General features: G+C 39.5%; 1 protein-coding gene across 2 annotated transcripts in view; it reads left to right on the forward strand.

Moving 5' to 3' along the window:
- Positions 1-19,510, forward strand: part of LOC134143099 (VPS10 domain-containing receptor SorCS1-like) — a 300,888-nt gene that overhangs the window by 115,341 nt on the left and 166,037 nt on the right. For both annotated transcript variants that reach the window (XM_062580829.1, XM_062580831.1), the window contains exon 3: positions 17,851-17,950. In XM_062580829.1, the coding sequence (XP_062436813.1) occupies positions 17,851-17,950 (100 nt within the window). The remainder of the gene's footprint in view (positions 1-17,850; positions 17,951-19,510) is intronic.

The raw sequence follows: 19,510 nt of genomic DNA on the forward strand, positions 1-19,510 counted from the left end.
TCTTTATAAAACCATTAGCAGCCCAGAAATCCAATAAGAATGGTATTATTTTTTCCCACTAATAATTTTAGGATTTTTCCCATTAAGTCTTAACATGAAATAAAAAAATCACAGGAGCTGTATTTCAGACTCTCCAACAGGTTCTATTCTACTATCATAAATAAAATGTTCCTTTGAAAATAGTTGTTGTATTGCCACCAAGTTCTGTTCTCTCAGAAACCTCATGCAGTGTTGATAACTTCATGGGATTATTGCTGTGTCTCCTGTGGGTGAACCTGCTTTCCATTTCTGAGGTAGTCTTTTTCTCCTGCAACCGTATGCATAGAAACTCTAGCCTCCCCTCCCCTTTTTTTTTGATTTGTAATGGCCCTTCCTCAGAACCATTGCTGGCTCATTTGCTGCAAGAAAACCTTCATCTCAGTAGATCTTTACAATTGCCTGACCTAAATGGTGGTTCTGGCACAATGGTTTTCCTTACAAAAACCTCTTTGCAGATGTTCTTTGCTGATCATCTGCAGTGAAGCTAAAAGAGCCAGTTCAGTCTTAGCTGCATCCTATACCTGATTTTTATTATCTTACTGATAGTTGAGCTTTTTCAGGCTATTCCTGCTCCCTTCTCTTTCATGAACCAGTAAATCTTTTTTGTTACTTTGAAAATGTACAGGGTATATTTTTAGTTTAATAACCACTGCTGGGAGAATCTTTCCTTCTTTGAACCCAATCAGTTTGTCTTGATTATCCAAATTGGCAGTGAGTCTGTTACTCTTTCTTAGTCATGAGTGCAGCTGCATTATAAACACTTCTTCTGTCCTATATACCAGCAGAGATTGAAGGGCTGGAGGAGAGAGCCCCATGATAGCCCAGTGGCTTAGCCCTTCTTGGAGAGAAGGAAGCTTCTAAGTTTAGGTTCTTCAGATTGTTCGATATCACTTCAGTAAATCAGTGGTAGCTGCAAAATTGGCCTCAGCTGCTGTGCTAATGCTCTGGCAGCTATGGAAGAATCAGTATCTTAGCTGGCTATTTTACTATAGACTGCCCTCCTTTTCCACCGAAGCCTGGATCTTTCTCATCTCGGGTGGATATCTTGACAGAACTAACTAATCTGCTCCTGCTAATGTTCTGCAGAGAAATTCTGTTCAGAAGCTTTTTTTTTTTTTTTTTTTTTTTTGAAAAGTTTTGCTTTGACAGGTTGGCATTTTCTAATGTGAAAACATGTCTGAAACATTTCCAAGTAACCCTGCAGATGACTGACTTGAATTTCAGTTTTATCCCTGCCCTTTCAACATTTTTTTTTCCTAGCTGCCCCTTCGAGGCAAAAACACCAGCCTGTGAAATAATGAAGGTTGTTCAGCCAGTGACAGCGCACAGGTCAAAGATAGTCTTTGAGGGCTCTCTGGGACTCCTGGAGAGCTTGGGAGGTGACAGGGAAATTTACACCATGATAAAACTACTCAGCTGTCTGGAAGAATTCCTGTGTTTGAAGAATTTTGCATTTCTGAAACTGCTTTGGTTATGAGTGGCAGGGAAAAGGACTATGAAATTTCTTGCTAAATGGATGTTGCCGAGCATTCAGCCAGCTGGCTAGAAAGTGTCAAGACATCTCTGGAGAATTGTTTAAATTCTATCCAGTAACTGTCACCTGATGTAAAACAGATCCTTAGGGAAAAGTTTATTTTCAATGAAGAAGTCTATTAGGACACATTACATCCTTGTATGGATGGGAAAGTAACAGGCGCCCTTAATCTCAGTGACTGTCAACAATGAGAGGCTCCATCAGCAATGCAGAGAAGCTACAAGGTCCCACTTCATCATGTGTTCCCTAGAGGTACAGGTTCAAAGAACCATATGCTGCAGTTTTACTTTTTTATTATTATTTGTGATGGTGCCAGCTGTCACCAGCTGTGGGGCACAGGGAAGGAGCAAGAAAGAGGTTGAATTTCTTCCCTTTTGGCTTAGACTTGCTTTGGGATCCCACAGTATATTTTTCTTCCTTCTAGCAGGACAAATCTTGCTGTCTCCTAGCAGGTGTGAATACATGAGCTTTTAGCACAAGATGATTCTGGTGAATTGATGGGAACAGGCATCTTTAGAGTTCGCTGAGCAACTTCAAAGCTCGGATGTGTGATTCACATCAGTTAAGTGGCTATGCATCACTTTTCCCATGACAGGAGGTTCATCTTAGAGCTATAGTAAGCAGAGACACAATCTTGAGAACTGGAATCTGGATTCCACAAGCAGATCCATAATTCTAGGGCATTACTTGTCCTGCAACAGCATACAGCAGTAACGTGAATGCCCTATGCAGTTCTGGCCATCTTATTTCAGAAAGGATATGTTAGAACTTGATACTAGGGATGTGTGTTAATTGCCTGTGTTACTGTCAATTTAAACTCAAAGGCAGTTTAAGACCATGGTGGAGAAATTTACTTTATATGTTGCTGTGGTATAAATTAGGAATTTGTGACCTTATGAGGCATTCCATTGGCAAAGGCTACGTAAAGCTGTGGGATTGTGCTGCTGAGGCTGGCTCCGGCGTGCTAAAAACAAAAAAAATAGCCTGCCTTCTAGTGCTGGGATGACCAACACTTTGGAGAGGCACCACAGGGAAATCTAAACACAAAACCTGGGTAATGGCTTTCTGTCCTGCTTGGACTAAGCAGCAGCACCTGCTCAATGCTGTTCACCCTAGGCTTGCAGTAATGCTATTGTGAAACCTTTTAATAAAGTGTGTTTTGAGGAAAAGCTGTCTGGGCAACTGCAGCAGGGTACTTCTCTTCCTGGCATAGAGGCAGGGACCAGCTATTGGTATAGAGGAATTAGGCCACTGCTGAGGGTGCCACTGGCACAGCGATGCATGCGTAGCCTCTCTGCGTAAGTCTTCACAGTCCTGGAAAGCCAAGCTGCCTCTGGCGAAGTGGCAGAAGTGAATGGAGCAATAATTTCTTGAGGGATGTGGACAGTAGCCCCTCTCTGCAGCACACGAGGTTGTTTTCACCCCTTTCTTCCCCTGCAGCCATTAGAAATGATAAGTCTGACCTGTCAGAGGCCTGTCTTGGCCTCCCTGCTCTGCCTTCCCTCCTTTCTGTGGTGTGGTCTGGCTCCAGCCCAAACTTGGCCCTTAAATAACAAAGAAATATTTGAATTTTGCCCACACTTCTGAGCAGCCTTTGGGCCAGGTGTGTATGAAGGCATCAGCAAACCTCCTCCCTTGAGTGCTTGACACTTTTCTTTTTTGATTGATGTGCCTCTGTTGAAGGCAGCTTCAAAAGTGTTTGTACTTGAAACAAGTGAAGCGAATTCTAATTTGTCTGGAATGGACCCTCCTGTTAAATGTTAAACTGACCTTTTCAAGAGAAATTTACTTGATAGTTCTAAGTAAAGCCCTGCTTTAAGCTAAACCTGTCACTACAACATGATTAAATTCACTTAAATGTACATCAATTGCACATTCTATTAATGGAAATTGAAATCAGGCTAAATAACTATAAATTTTAAAATGGGGGAAGAGGAGGGAGATGGTGGGGGGGAGGAACCCACATGATGTGAAGGTTAAGGTGTCTTATCCATCCAAGAAGTTGGTGGGCTCAAACAGAAACTTTGTTTTGGAAGCAGTGAAAAGCACTGACAGTTTTCTTTATATTTACAGTGCCCCAGTTCTAAGCCACAGAAGAAGGGGGGCTTAGTCAGTTTTTGGCAGAGGCTCGATTTGTAGACAGCTAGAAGAATTGGTCACAGTTGTCTAGTCTTATTTCACCTGCTGGTAGACCTTCAAGAAACAAGCTATCAGAGTTCTGGCAGCCTGTCTGATAGATGACAGAGGACTGTGGGTGCATCTAGGTAGTGATGAAAATGGGTCCCTGGGGACACCTGTGATCCAGGAATGACTGTTGCCCTGTTGAACTATATATTTAAATTCTTGCACCCATTCCCGCCTCTCTTCATTTCTTACAATCCACTATGACAGTTCCAGTGCTTGGCTGTTTTGATGAGAATCCGATATAAGTGGGCCCTAATAAATCCAAACTAAATTGAAGACTTTCTAATTTGTGGACATTTCATCAGTGGCTTTCCATCAAGCAGAGGGATGTTACTTAGCAAGCATCTCCCAGACAAATGGCCAGAGACTTAGGAAGGCTCTTTTCTAGGGTGGTTTTCTTCATACAGTGTGCAACCTCTGTGATTCAAAGTGCAAATCTGAACCTACTGTTAATAACTCTTGTTCTACTAGACTTGGCTTTCACATAGGTGAAATTAGCATGACTTTAGCTGGCTGTTTTGAGACACGGAGTACTTCCATGCAGTACTTGGTAATGCTTCATAAATATATGCAGATAATCCCTTCTCTCAGCATGAGGCTCAGTAAGATGCATTGCCCACAACCTGCAAGCAAACATTAAGATGTTATCTGGCAAGAGTATGCTAGATTATTTCTGTTTTCACTGATGCCACTTCCTATCAGAAGAATGTAAGTAGGTATGTATAGTATACACCACCAACTGCCAATGTCCAACAGGGCGCACGTGTCAGCGTGAACATATCCGTCCTGAGCAAGTCCTGACCCCTAGCAGTCGTGTGATTGTGTTAGTGGAGAGCAATGCATCTGGAAGTGACAGATGCTGCTAGAGGCAGGCTGTGGCGTTAAACGTAAGTTTAGCAGATTACGTGGCTTGTGTGGCTGTGTCTAAGATTGGGGTTGAGAAGTGGATTTTTTTTTTTCCTCCCGCAAGGGGCAGATGGTTTTCCTTAAAAGGAAAGAACCCTAAATTTATTAAGGGTAAGGGGCTGGATATAGATGGTAGGCAAAGCGGGGATCAGTGTTTGGTGCAGAGATGGTGGACTAATTGAGATTAGATGTATTTAGACTCACCACCACATTACATGCAGCTATTCTAAGTTTATGCCAATTTAGCTGAGAGAGTAAAAAAGGAAGAGAAGGGGGCTACTGTGGTGTTTGAGAAAAGACCATTAGGGACAAAAAGACACTCTACACAATTTAAGGAAAGGTATCTGGCAGAAGTTGTTCAAGGTTGCATAAGATAAGTTACTGCCAATTATCGTTGTATTGCAATTAGTTTGTTTACTAATTAAATAGAGCTGGCTTTTGGTGACTGTGGAGTTCATTCTTATTGGTGAGCCAGACAAGCTGAAATTTGCTGCCTTTCTGAGCATGTTAAAAAATGCACCTACTTTAAGAGAGTTGGTGATGGCTGAGGATAATAGATCTATTAAGATAGGATTTCTCAGGCTCTGATCCTATTGGAAATATTATTTCAATGACTGGATTGTATAATTAATGTCTCTGGGCATTCACAGCTTTGGAAAGATCTTTTTTATTGCTTTAAATCTGAATAAATTAAAAATAGATCTATTTGGGGAAAAACCTTTTGGTCTATTTTTTTTTTTTTTTTTGAGACACGTACAAATTATGAGTAACAGATGGATGTGGCTCATCAATGAGAATTTCAATATCAAGGAATCTTTAAATATTCTAATCTGTAGTTTTTGTTTTCTCTCAGACAGAAAAAGATAATTAAAGAGTGTGGGTTTGTAATGCTGAGCAAAATGGTAGCTTCATCTTGTACAAGATGTTTCTGATACACCTAAAGCTGAGCTGTAAATTCCATATTTCATCAGTTACTAGTAACATAAAAGCAAGATGCTATTTTATCTGTAGCAGGCACTGACTTTCAAAGATGACTTTCAAAATCAAGGAACCAGAAAAGCTGAGCTCATTTCTAGACTATCAGCTGATGCTTCCTCCATGCACAAATGCCAGTGAATCAGTTCTGTAATAGACTGAACACCTCACCTTGACCACATCTTGCTCTCTACTTAATACATAGCACATTGCTGCTGACCGTTTTTTTGCGGGGTGATGTGGAGCATGCATTTTCCTCAGGCCTAGGAAATTATATTAATCTTCTGCTGTGTACTTGCGTTTCATTTCCTGTAAAAATCCATCTTCTGCTACTGGAGTTGACCTAAGGTTAGATGTCAAGGGAACAAATTACTGGCATTTGCTCGATACCCCTAGAGTAGCTATAAATACCAAGCTTTATAACCCTACTGATCCTTGAGATACATAGTGATAAATATACTCCTACCAATCAAGAAAAAAAAAAAAAAGCTTTGTGACTATGAGTAATGTATATTCTGTTTGAAACTGGCACAGAAGTTATATGACTGTGTCACTTAAATGTTTTCTTTTTTAATATATATTTGCATGCTTTAAAGCAGTAATTAGTGATTCTTTGGTGCAGTATTCCATGTCTTATCTCACACGAATACTGCAAAGAACCTAGGGCTTACAGCAGCACAGCCTTTAAATCCAGGAGCAACAGATCTTATTTATTTATGTGGTTAATAGGCTAACAGTCTAGCTAATACCTCAGCCTGATCACTGCTAGAACTCAGAGCTGGTTGAAGCCTTTTCAGTAGAGTAATTTTCATCTGGGAAATGCAGGATTATTCAGATAAATCTTCTGCAATATTTTAAAAATGAAATCTCGAGAGGAAATGTTGAAATGATTTGAAACAAAGTGTTTCATTTTGATTTTCTCCTTTTTATTTGTGTTTATAATACAGTCTAGGTTTCATCTGAAAGGGAATAGAATATTCAATTGAATAGATAATGATAATACTGGTATGAGTAGGATGAAACACTCTGAAATGTTCTTTTTTGACTTAATCTCTTTTTCCCCCCTGTATTTCTGTTCTAGATTTCAGAATTGTGATGGTTTGAATCAGGATAAAAACAGAATTTTCTCTGATAGAATTGCCCAATGGAAGGGAATTCCATCTTACAATAAGCTTTAGTATATATTTATTTGTGTAAAGCACTTTCTAGGCTGCTTTTAAAATGATCTTTAGGAGTCAGTGGTGTTACTCCAGTATATTAGCTGATATACTGATGGTTATGAAAATAACGTCTTTGCGCCTTTTAAGCCTTTCAGCTATTTGTACTGTCAAGATAGAGCTAGGATTGCATATTTTGTTGCAAATGCTTGGATGATGCTAGCTAGGAAGTCTCCTTTGCAAGGTATGTTACTAAAAGCCATAGAAGACCTGCGGTGGTTTTATAACAAAATAAAATTCCTGGTTCTTAATTGGAGATGTGCTAAAATAGTTGTCTGGATAATGTGACTATGGATGCAAATATAGCTCTGTTGAGCTAGTATATCAAATGCTGTAACTGAGCTCAGCCTGCTATGATATTTTTGGTTTGGGTTTCTTTTTTTTAGCCTGGCAACAATCACCTTTGCAACAAACCTCCTACCACCTCAATGTTATGATAGCAGTGGGGAGTGCGGGACATGTATGATTGTCTCATCTCACTGATTAACAGAAGAGCTTCCTGCTGCTCTGCCTCCAAGCTACAAAATCCATTAACCACTCATTGAGGTGCCTGAAATTTATTCTGGCCATTACCATCAATTAGAAAGCTAATAGTTGGATGATTATTGGGCTACAATCCTAGCTATTTATGTGATTTACAGCCAGAGTGGGGCAGCGATGGGAAGATGCAACACTCGAAGAACCACTTTATAAGCAGGACCTCAGCAGTAAGACTGCAGTGATGTCAGTGTGCCCAGGGTAAATCAAATGGCAAGGAAAATCATTAGTCTGTCAGGAGTCTTTTAATTCAAACAGCATCTTTTAATTTAAATGTAAGGAAGAACAACTTGGGTCTAATTTAATATCCATCATAGCTAAGATGGGATTTTGTATTGATGACCTTATGGCCTTGAGTCAGGCTAGGCCCATGAGACTAAGTTTTATTCTTATTTGCAGTAGTACCTGGTAGAGAATGCTTTCTAAGTTCCTAGTAAATGAAGGTGGAAGTTTGCATCCTAGCCTGCATGTTTATTTTAAGGAACAGGTACAGTGGGCAAGGAGACCTTCTGGGCTAACACTCTTCTACTTGTAGTCTACAAATCCTGAAAAAAACTGCAAGAAATCTTCCTAAGGTAACAAGGAGCAGCAAGTCTGTTGCCAGTGAACTTCCATTCTCTGCTTCAGGGCCCGCTCCTTCACTGACAAGAATGCTGTGACTGCAAATGGAAATATGTTGAAAAGCATGAACAAGTGTGAATAGTATATCAACTTCTGGTATATATAAATAGGTCCAAAAAAAAAAAAAAATCAGTGATCTGACCTATGACAAAACATAGTTACTGATCCTTTCCACTTGCATCCAAATGGAATAACTCGTAGGAAAAATGTGAGACTGCACCAGTGTTTCAGCCAGAGCACAGCCAGTACTATCTCCCAGGCCTTTGCTGGAGAGGGTTGAGGGAAGGTCTCCCTGCAAGGGCTCTCTGTTTCTCACTTTGGGCTTGCACTAGATGTTGAGTTAGACTAGTTAGTGATTGACTTCTAGCTCCCTCCCCTCTTCTTGGCTTTTGCTGCTTCCATCAGTGAGAGCCTGCAAATGAGCCTTTCATGCCACATGAAGAAGCTGGGATGGAGATTTGAGGGGGAGAACTCTGGAGAATCAGCTGCATGGCTGCTGTTTGTGCAGCGAAGGTGAAAACTACAGTTCCTTCCACATCTGCCTCACCGTGCCTTCAGGAGCAGCAGGCAGTCTAAATTTCGGTATGACTGGTAGCTGGGCAGAAAGGCAATAAATTCAGTTATTTTGCTGCAGTTGCAGTCTTGTCCTAGGTATCCTATCTTATTTCCAAAAACTAACCCTGCAGTGGCTATTTAGCACAGCACCGTTTGAAAAGTGTTCCTGAATGTAGCTATAGTGCCCCAAAATGGGGTTGTCCACAGCAAATCCTAGATTTACAATCAATTTCTGCAAGTAATGCTTTGAAAACTCCTTCAGGCTACAATGCAATTAAGACTGTGCATAATTTCTTGTACAAAAAGTTGGAAATTGTACACTTGGAAAAAAACCATCATGTCTTGTATTCTGACAGCAAAGATTCTTCCGATTTCTTGGAAGCAGCTGCTTCCAAGCCAGGGTGAGTTGATCATTGAAGCTGTCTGCCTGGTTCCAGTTTTAGAATGATGCAGCTCCATAGGAAATACTCTCCAGATTTATATGAGGGAGTGATCAGGATCTGACCCATGATCAGCAGGCAGAGGAAGATTGTGGCATCTGAGTATGGATTTCATGAACTGCCAGTGTCTTCTGTTCTTAGGCTGAAGGCAGGAGAAATCATTGTACAGTACAGTGAAAGGAGGATCGTTGGTCAAATGAGATGGGGCAGACATGTGAAATTAGAGAAGCAGTCAAAGGGAAAAAATGTGATTCACTCGCATCTATTCCAAATTTTACATTTTGTCCACTAAAGAATCTGATCTTGCTCTTTGTTTTGGTAATCCAACATTTGGGCTGTGTGTTTTTTTTTTTTTTTTTTTTTTTTTTTTTGAAGCCTGAAGGAAAAAATCTGATCTCCACAACACATTGCACTGTTACTTCTGTTTAAAAAGTGGTAAGAGAATCTAGTATTTGAAAAGAGGGGGTAGAAAAAAAGGTCTTTAAGCCCCACCTTGCAAGCACAAGATGCCTCTGGATTGTTAAACAGTTTTGAAATGAGTTATGTTGCCCTGCGGCCAGTTCACTGAGATGTGAGGGTCTGAAGATGCATTGTACAACAGAATGCATGTTTCACTAGAGCTGAAGCTGGTAGATATGTCTACATAGCTGCTTCGGTTTTCCTCCATTTTACTCTTCACCAAGATGATCTACACCACAAACTGTCTCTTTCTGAGGTTTTCATTTCCAGTGAATTTACTAAGCTTCTCCAAGAGGCAGCTAGGAGAGCCACATGGATTAGTTTTCTTTGAGGGTTACTAATTGTAGACTATATAGGTATGGTTGTTCTACACCAAAGAACGTTGTACTTTTCAGTTTTATGATTGATTCAGTTTTTCTTTACCTCTCCACTTACACAGGTAAGAGTTTAAAAAAAAAAAAAAAAAAAAAAAAAAAAAAAAAGCTGACCCTGATTAAGTATTTTCCCCTTGTCCTATACTACCTGGTTTTGTTTGTTTTCAGTAGAATGGTACTGGTTTCCAAGACTGTATCAGTCTGGGTGTTTGAAACAGTGAAAGATTTGGTAAGGGCTAGGTCCTTTTCTTGTTTGATTCCATCCTTCTAGAAAAGGTTTTAATGGTAGCCGCTGCTCTATCCCAAACAGGAGGGCCGCTGCCTCTTAAAACCTCCTGAGGGAAAAGTCATCCCCAAATGGCATGGCATAGAAAGTGAAGAAAGACTGGAAGACCAGTGTACCTACACAACATTGGCTCATATAGCTGGCAATGGGTAACTCTGAGTGTCTGACATGTTTAGAGGGAATGTATCTCTTTAAATCTTTCTATCAATTTACTTTGGAGAAGCGTCCTCAGTGCAGGGTTTTGATTGTCAAATGCAGCTAAGTCCATAGCCTCCTATTCAGGACTTCTAGCTGCCTGTTCAACTCATATGGAGATCTGTAGATCTCTAGCTTGGTTCCCGAAGGAGACAAACCTTATGAGCCCCTGTTCTCTGTCCATCTGTAACATCCTCTACCATTCTATGACTTAGGAACCCACTGAGCAAATTCTAGCTAAACTGAACAGAGGGCTTTGAAGCCTCAGACGTATTGGACTACTACTTGTTTTCCTAAGCTTTCCAACTTGCAAAGGGTTTTTCGTCTGCCTTGTGTAAGGTAAGAAAGATCTGTTGCATGGAGAAAGGTACTGCCTGGGGAAGCTGTAATGATTGGATTGTCCTGAAGCCCTACTCATGTGCTCAGCTCAGCACAGCTAAGGTGACAACAGTGTGGGCTGCTGTGAAACTGTGACCCATAACTAGAGCTTGCTTAGGCAGATGCAGGTCTAGCTATGTGGCTGTGGATTCGAGCAGGCACTGTACCGGAGGAACAGATGATCATTACTTCAGATATCATACAGCCACGAGAAACAGCTACTGTGTTGAGAGAAAGGGAGAGAGATTCTCTGCTTAGGTTGCTAGTCTGAGTTACTAACTTCTAGCTGAAATAACAAATTAACCTAAATTATCTTTCTTCAACCGTTATTTTCAGGGAAAATAACTCATTCGGTCACTTGCAGATAACACCCCCTTGCCCTCTTTTTCACCCTCAACCCATCCTGCCCATTGCCTTCCTCTGATTTAGGTAAAATTTTGAATAAGTATCCAATCTAATATATAAATTGTGTTGCATAATAAAACATGAGATTCTTTTCCTGCTTGTCACATCTTTAAATTATTTATAGCAATAATCAAGTGAACTATATTAAGCGAAAAATTGCAAGGAATTTGACAGTTTGTATTTCTGATCATTTAGATTACTCTAAATAAAAGTTGATTAAATTAATTCAATTTTCTTCTTTTTAACTGATTATGCAGCGAAATGTCAATTTTAGAATTTTCTATTGCTTTTAAATTCTTCCCCTCAGCAAGAGCTTTTTGAACAATTTTTTTTAGGTGAGAAATTTTATTTTGCAATGAGAAAACTTTTTCAGTGAAGTCATACAAAAATTTTTAACGTTATTTGTAGTAAAAACTGCAGTCACAACTCAAAATGAGATGTTTTCAAAATGGAGGTTTAACTCTGTGTTTAAATGTATACTTAGATTATATTTAACTTTGTATTTCTTCACTGTTTTTATTAAGGCTCTTCAATGCATATTTATACATGGAAAAAAATCAGAAAATTTGTGCTGTCAGGATGGAGTGGGAAGTCCCTGGAGCCTGAGGAGACTTGGATTTTGCCCTGTCAGACTTCCTTCCAATGAAGGATAAGTTATTTTCTCCCTCAGGTTCCTTATCTATAAAGTGGGAACAGTAATACTTTCCAGCCTGCTGAGTGAGGACCTCATGGTGAAGGAAAATCGTGAAATGGGTTTATATAGTGAGAGCCATGTGGATCCCGTGTGTTTTTGAAATCCCTTCTTTTTCTTTACCCTATAGATGTCTTTAAAAGTTCATTTCAACCTGTCAGGCTTAATTTGGTATGTTTTAGTGACAGGAGCAGTGCTATTAGACATTTAAAGAAGTGTTAACTAACTGTTTGGGCTCTCACTGCTGTCGGGCCGCTGGATAAAACTGCCCCCTTGAACCAAACTCTGCTAAAGGCAAATGAAACTGTCTCAACTAGCTTCACCGTAGCTTAGTCATAGCTTAAAATGAGCTACAGCTAAAAATCACCCATGATTCATTAGTCAAGTGAGGAAGAGGAGGTCAGGAAGGCATAAAGGCACCATAGGGTTGGTTCGTGCTGGAGAAAGGCCTTCAGCAAGGCAGTGTTGCCGGGATGGGAACCGCTTCAGTGCTGAGAACACCTGGCTGCTCAGTGGGATACAGATGTCTTAAGACAGAAGGTAGGCTTTTTATTTATAAAGTCCACATGGAAAATATCCCAAAGTTTCTACCCTGCTAAGCTGGGCCTGTGTGGTGGTGGGGAACAGCAGCTGCTCAGAGAGCAACAGCAGGGAAGAAACATATGGGGGCCTGGGCTGCCTGCTTGCTGCATGGAAACAGCGTCCAAGCAAAGTCCAAGGACACAACTTTCACAGGGTTTACATCCACTCTTCCAGGTTCTCTTCAAAGTGGAAGCAGCTTCCCTCAACATGTCTCAGTCTCAGCACTAGGCAAGTAGTTCCTGTTGACATCAGGCAGGGACTCTGGGAAGTGCTTAAAGAGTTGGTGAGAAAGTGACTCAGTGGCGAGAGGCATTCAGGTGAGACAAGGTAATTCTTTGTAAAACAAGAGTAACTCTCTATGGAGATAAAAAGTTGAGAGGGGAAAAAATGCACTTAGCTCTATTCTAAACTGAGGTCAGGCATTATCTTCTGGGGGGGAAAAGATAGGGTTACACATGAAGGAGCTGGAACAGGCACTAGGTCAAAAGTGACACCTATCAATGGCTTGTGAAAGGCTTAATGGGGAAAACAGCTGAACTTAAATGGTTAGCTGTTGGAGAATTCTTTGATGTTATTAGCTTTAAAACACGACAGGATGACAAAAATCAATGGGAAAGTTGAGTCTTTGGCTATAAAACTGCAAGGCAAGAGTTTCAATTTAAGTGATGGGGGAATAGCACCTCAACCGGGAGAGATCCCAGAAAGAAAGAATGCAAAAGTCAAGATTTTTACAGTAGAGTTTACAAACATATTTGAAACATCAGACATAGGAATATGAATGTGCTCCTGAATTACTAGCTCCAGTATTTTCCATGTTAAGACATGGAAGATCTTTACTTTTAATGTCTTAACTATTCCTTTATGCAAAATTTTACTCAATGAAAGCCATAGTTTTGCATAGTTTTGCCTTCTGCAAGCCACCTCAAAATCTGCTTGTATAGGGAAGTATGTGATGGTAGCTGGCAAATCTTGTGCTCAGCTGGCCAGTGAGATTTGCCATGTGGCAAGCTTAGTTAGGCATGAGGTTAGAACAGATGGTCTAATAATTGTTGCTGGTTCTTACTCAAAATATTTGACTCTTGCTGGGGGGTGCATTCATCCACAGAAGGAGAAGCAAGTAGAAGCCCCTATGTTTGCCTTGCTCTTGGTCCTGCTAGACCCAGGTCTTGGCCCTGCTCTGCTGCTCCCTAACCATGTTGGAAGTGCTTCTAGTCCTGCTTTCTGGGGTTAACTGTCACTTAGAGAGCAGGCAAAGCAGCACTTCGAACTGTGGAGGAAGGACGACATGATATAAAAATATTAGAAAAAAAAGGCAGTCAAGTCAATATATGAAAACTAGGTAAAATTGGTAGCAAAAGAATAAAAAAGCATAATTGATGTCAATTAAGGTTATTGCTTCTTAATAATATGAGTTATAAGAAGGAATTTTGTGTATTAATATATGCCTTTTATGAGGAGAAGGCTGCACTCTCACAGGCAAGAGAGATGATATTACATAGCTTAAAGTCTAGATATAATGTTTTTCTTTTTTCTCATGGGAGTGTTCCAGAAAGATCATCTTGAAGAGGAGGGGGGGGGGGAAGGCAAACAAACAAAAAAAAACCCCTTTGACCAACCTTAAGTGTTGCTTGATTTTATATTTAATTATTTTTTTTTTCTCTTCATCAGCTTAGATAAAATAAGTACAGACAACCTTAATTTGTAAGAAAGGAGAGTAGAAAGCAATCTATACATTCAAACTGACAGTCCTCTGGATTTCGATCTGCAGTTCTTAAGAAAGATAATTTCCATAGGGTTCATGTTACTGGTTAATTCAGACTGCCTATTATTGTTTTGAAATATTGGTAGGAATGGATTGAGATATATTCATGACAGTAGGTGGACTAATGGAATTCAGTGACTTTATTTAAAATGTGCAGAAGTTTATTATAATACTGTAATAGAAATGTCATTTACCCTGACAGTAGGAGAGGGAGAAGCCTTGTCAATGAATAATAATGAAGTGATTTAAATGTCAACGTTCTTGCAACCAGTTTGCAAAATATAAATTATTCTAAATGTTTTTAGTCTAGTTTTGTTTCAATTATATAGGAAAGTTTAGTTTTTCTCCCACATTTTTGGCTTTTTATACTGTGAAATGAGCAGGTAATAATTAAAATATTTACCTTGTGTTAGCAGAAAACAGTATGATTTACACACAAAGTAGGAGGTTTGATTGTGAACAGTTACTGGTAAAATTTGGGATTGATTTAATGGAAGTAATTACAACCAAGATGGTAGAACAGGTGTGAAATTATCAGAATCAAAGCAAAATATTCTTTCTGAATGTAACACTTTTAACTATTTATCAACTGCATTTCAGTAACATCCACAATGTGCTAACACACATTTTATTTTATTCAAATGTTTAGTTATGCTTTCACAGATCTCTCAGATCTCTCTGTGGACCTTCCTATTTCATACTTAAGTGGACTTATTTGGATTTAGCCTCTGACTATTCCCAGTCAAATCAAAACAAATCAGCCTAAAGATTCTGAAGTTGAAACAGAACAAATTACACGGACATTTAAACAAGTTTGTTTAAACATGTTCAAAAGCAACCAAAAATAACCCCCCACACTCCCCAAAACCAGTCTGACAAACCATTGCAACGTGTACACCTGCCCAAGACCTAATAAAATAGAGTTACTGTTCATTCAGTTATGTATAGCTACTTCAGTAGCTTGGCATTTCCCCAGAAGGTTCAGAAGCGATAGTTTCACATCCATGTTTCCAGCTCTATAGGTCTCAGGTTTTGCCCTTTCGGGTGATTTAGCCAGATACCTGCTTGCTCTAATCATTTTGTACTGACGCACCAGGACTGAGCTCTCTGTGGAGCTTCAGAGAAGCAGCCTGCCACCCGCAGTGGGAGCTGTGGCTTGAGATGTACCTGTTCCCCTTCACATAGCTGGGTTTGAATTTGGTGATCTGACGCTCGTTGCTGCCTACGTCCTGCTGAGGTACATGTCTCTTAAAACACACCCAGGGTAGGGTGGCTTCCTGCATCGCCAAAGGGCTGGTGAGTTTTCAGGGGATAGGGGTCTCGTGCTGCTTTGTATACCACTTAATAAGAAAAAATGAAGAGCTCAATATCTGTCCTGCCTCTTTGTATGCAATAGGAATATGATGAACCCAGGTTGGTGATACCCCTTGGGTTATAGCCCAGTGGTGCCTTCAGGTGTACTCAGTATTTCATCTGAAATGATCCTTTCGTTCCACTGCTCTGCGCGTGTGTATATCTGTAGCCATTTCCTTGTGTTAAAGCACTTCTGTGTTCCCATCTGTTGTTGTATAACATTTATTTCCCTGTTAAAACTAAGGGTGGCCATAGAGAGGTGTGAGAGAAACAACAGCTTGTAGCTGGGCAGCTGAAAGGACTGTTATTAGTAATTCAGAACAGAGTGACCAAGAATCAGATCAAACAGGAGCACCTTTGATCACCTGCATGTTTGTTCATCTGCGTGTTTTTTCAAGCTTTCCAATCTTTCTGTTGCTTTTATGGATGTTGACAGAAGCACACGCTTCCATCTGTAGATAACATTACCTGTAAATAAAGCCGTGAATGCAAAATAATTGCCTAGAGTTTTAAAGTAAAAAGTAGCTGGCAATTCTGACTAAGATTATTATTTGCAATAAGCTTGCAACATCTGTTTGGCTGTGTTGTGATAGGGGTGCTAGGTTTTTTCTTTAACAGCTTCATAACAGAACTTGAATCAAACTTTCATCACTTATGCCCTTTGAAGGCTCCCATTTTGAAATCAGGATCACTGGTTAGAGAGAAGCTGCATTACTTCATTAGTATGTATTTTTTCCTAACTACATGGATCAGATTCAGCCTTTACACTCTAAACACCAGAACATCTCTGAAACATTGAATAATAGAAATAACTGTAACAATATCCTCCTCAGTCCACTGACAAAGCAGCTCAGTTAGATTGTGTGCTTCCAAGAGGGATGACCTTATAAAGGGAAAGATCAATCAGTAAATAAGAATTGGATATTTGTGTTCTAACAAGCAAAGGTCACATATAAACACACGCATATGTTTGTTGGAGGGGGAACGAAAGCCAGAGTCTGAATCTATAGGCCAACAATTATACAACTGGGACAGATACCTGTATTTGCTTTGATGAAGTTCCTGAATAGAAAGACTCAACTTTAATCCAAAATGACATTTTGATGCAATCCGTTTTAATGGGTGAAAAAATAAACTTTGTTCATGTATTGACTGCAAAATCTGAAATCCCAGAAGCTGTGGCATGAATGTAGTCATTTGTAGGTGTGGAACCTGATCCAAAATCCTATTCTGAAAAAAGGGGATTTTGGTACGTGTTAAGTGCCTTAAATACCTCTGTGCATTTGGCAGCTGTTTCCTAGGTAGAAGAAAGAAACTTGAAATTATGGCTGCCTATGGATGGCTTTGGAATGATTGGGCTTTGCAGTGATTACAGATTTTCCTATTGCTATTATTGCTTGCAAGGGTAGTTCTTTATTGACATGTTTGTATATTTTAATAGCAAGGTGGAGTTTTAATTACCTGGAAGTACATGTTATGCTTCTAAATGTTTCTTTTACCCAGATAAGTGTAATTTTCCTGTAATTTATGGATACCAATTGTGCTAGGTTTGGACTGATTATCTAAATCCCCCGGTTATTAGTACATAATCAGGCAAACAAGAGTTGCTTGAGGAACAAAACCTCTGCTGATAATTGGTCTTAATTCCAGTCAAGTTAGAGTAGATGTTACAGGAACTTCACAGTCTTTTTTGTTCTTCTTTTGTTCGTCCCAAAGACATGTAGTCAGTGTCTCTACAGGCAGTGCTCGTATCAAAAATGTATTACTTTCTCTACTGCATGGTGCTGTCAAAACAAGGCAAAAACCACACTCGTCCATACAGTCTGCTGGTCCATGTGCTAAGCCATATAAATTGTAATGCTTGTGTAGATATGTTTTCACAAGGACATCAAAGTTTTTCACAGAAAAATGAACTCGGCTGAAGTAGCTTCAATGGGATATACTGAGAAAAGACTTCACTTTTTTTTTTTAAAAAAAAAATTAGTCTAAGCTTGGAGCATACAGTAAAATGATGACTAGCTCCTTGCTACCTGCTATATTATATTGATGACAATCATTATCATCATCTCCTACATGCAGAATTTAACACTTCTTATTGTACATATTTATTTTAAAGTGCTTTAAGATGCTGGTTTAATTTTTCCTAATCTAATTTAAATGCAAATGATAAGGACTCACATGATGCTGTGTGTATATAATTAAGTATCATTATATACTGCATGAATCATTCAAAAAGCTCCAGAGAGCCATTTTGCTATGTAAAACATGACTTGAAAAAAATGACATTGGAAAGCAGGCAAATGGCTTGTGTTTTTGTGATTAAGTATTTGTATTTATGAAATCTCTTTGAATTATAGGTCAACAGATTATGGGACAACATATGAGAAACTGAATGATAAAGTTGGCCTGAAGACTATTTTGAGCTACTTGTATGTTTGTCCAACAAACAAACGTAAGGTAAGCGGTAATATAGCTGATTTCTTTTGACTTTATGGTCAGATTTCTGTCTTGTTCATCTCTGTGTATTCCTCCAATATCTATTGCTATTTAGAGAGAGGAAATTTCTCTTCAAGAAATACTTTGCTTCACTGTAGCATACGCTGATCTGTACCACCTGGAAGTTTACTTTTGAGGATATGTTAGCAAAAGATGGCCATGAAATGCACAGGCATAATAGCATTATACATCTGATCACTTGCTTACCTTTTGGCTGGTGATAATTTCACTGTGTGAAAGGGAGAGAGACTCGTTAAAACAACAGAAATGCATCTACAGCAGTGAGATTGCATGTAACATTTGTCTTTTAAGTGCTCCCAATAGTGAACTGAACAGGATTTAACAAAATCCTGCAGAGAAAATGCCTTCCAAAGCCCAGAAGGTTTTAATCAGACAAGCACCCTGCTGAATAACAATTCACCAAGAATTTAGAATGCTGCCATATTCATAAAAGGTAGTTGGTGCCTTCTTTCATGTATATTTTGACTGCATTTGTGTAATGTGGAGATATGTAATAAGAAGAATTGAAGCACAGTTCTTGATGATGATAAAGACTTACTGTCACATACGGATGTGCTTGTAAAAGTGATCTTGTTTAAAGAGCCTCTCTCACATGCTCAATTAAGAAAGGATTTAACAGTCTTAGTGGTAAGTAATTATTACTACTGATGTTTTGATGTGGACACTTAAAAGTACTTTAATTCATCCAGAAATTGCTGATGTTTTCATTTCAGATTTCCCAATATGTTGGTCGTGTCCCCCCCCCCCCCCCCCCCCAAAAAAAAAAATAAAAAAGGAAAAAATCAAAGCAAGATTAAATAAAGCTGTGGTGACATCCTTCTCCTCTTGACTCATTAGTTGTGAGGTTACAGTGCCTGCTCAGCATGTGGAAGGCCCAGGTCCAACTCTTTCCTCTACTGGGGGCATGTGAACCTGGCTAGATTAGTTGCCTTTCTGTTTCTGTCGCAGAGGGTAGATGTTTGACTGTTCCAGGCAGAACTGACTTGCCTTAGTAGTGCTAGTGAAGACTGACCTCCAAAGGAGACTCTATCTGGACAACTGAGGTTACTATTGATGCTGTTTTCATTACACTAAAACACTTAAGTATTCTTTAAGACAGACTGTGAAAGAAAAAAGACCTGTCCTAATCAGAGACGGCAATGCTTAGCTTTATTTTCATTGCGTTGTAGTTCATGTTTAATTAACAAAAGAAATGAGCACTTGGCATGAATCATTAGACCTATTAAGAAGTTGACTTTAGGATGAGAAAAACCATGTCTTAATGTCACCTACTTCTTTCCCAATTGTCTGTAAAGGAAGTCAATACCACCAGCTGAGGTTTAGACGGGTGGCAGGATATAGCTGATTCCTCCCTGAGTCTGCAAGCAATGTTGTGTTCATAGCCAAGGAACCTTTTGCTGATATTCAAGGACTCTTTTTCCTTCTCCTGATAATCTGCAAACACTGGAACGTAAAACCAGAGTGACTTTTGGCATTGTGTATTCCACCTCCTTGCAGCAA

The sequence above is a fragment of the Rhea pennata genome, chromosome 7, assembly GCF_028389875.1.
Source record: "Rhea pennata isolate bPtePen1 chromosome 7, bPtePen1.pri, whole genome shotgun sequence".
Classification (NCBI taxonomy): Eukaryota; Metazoa; Chordata; class Aves; order Rheiformes; family Rheidae; genus Rhea; species Rhea pennata.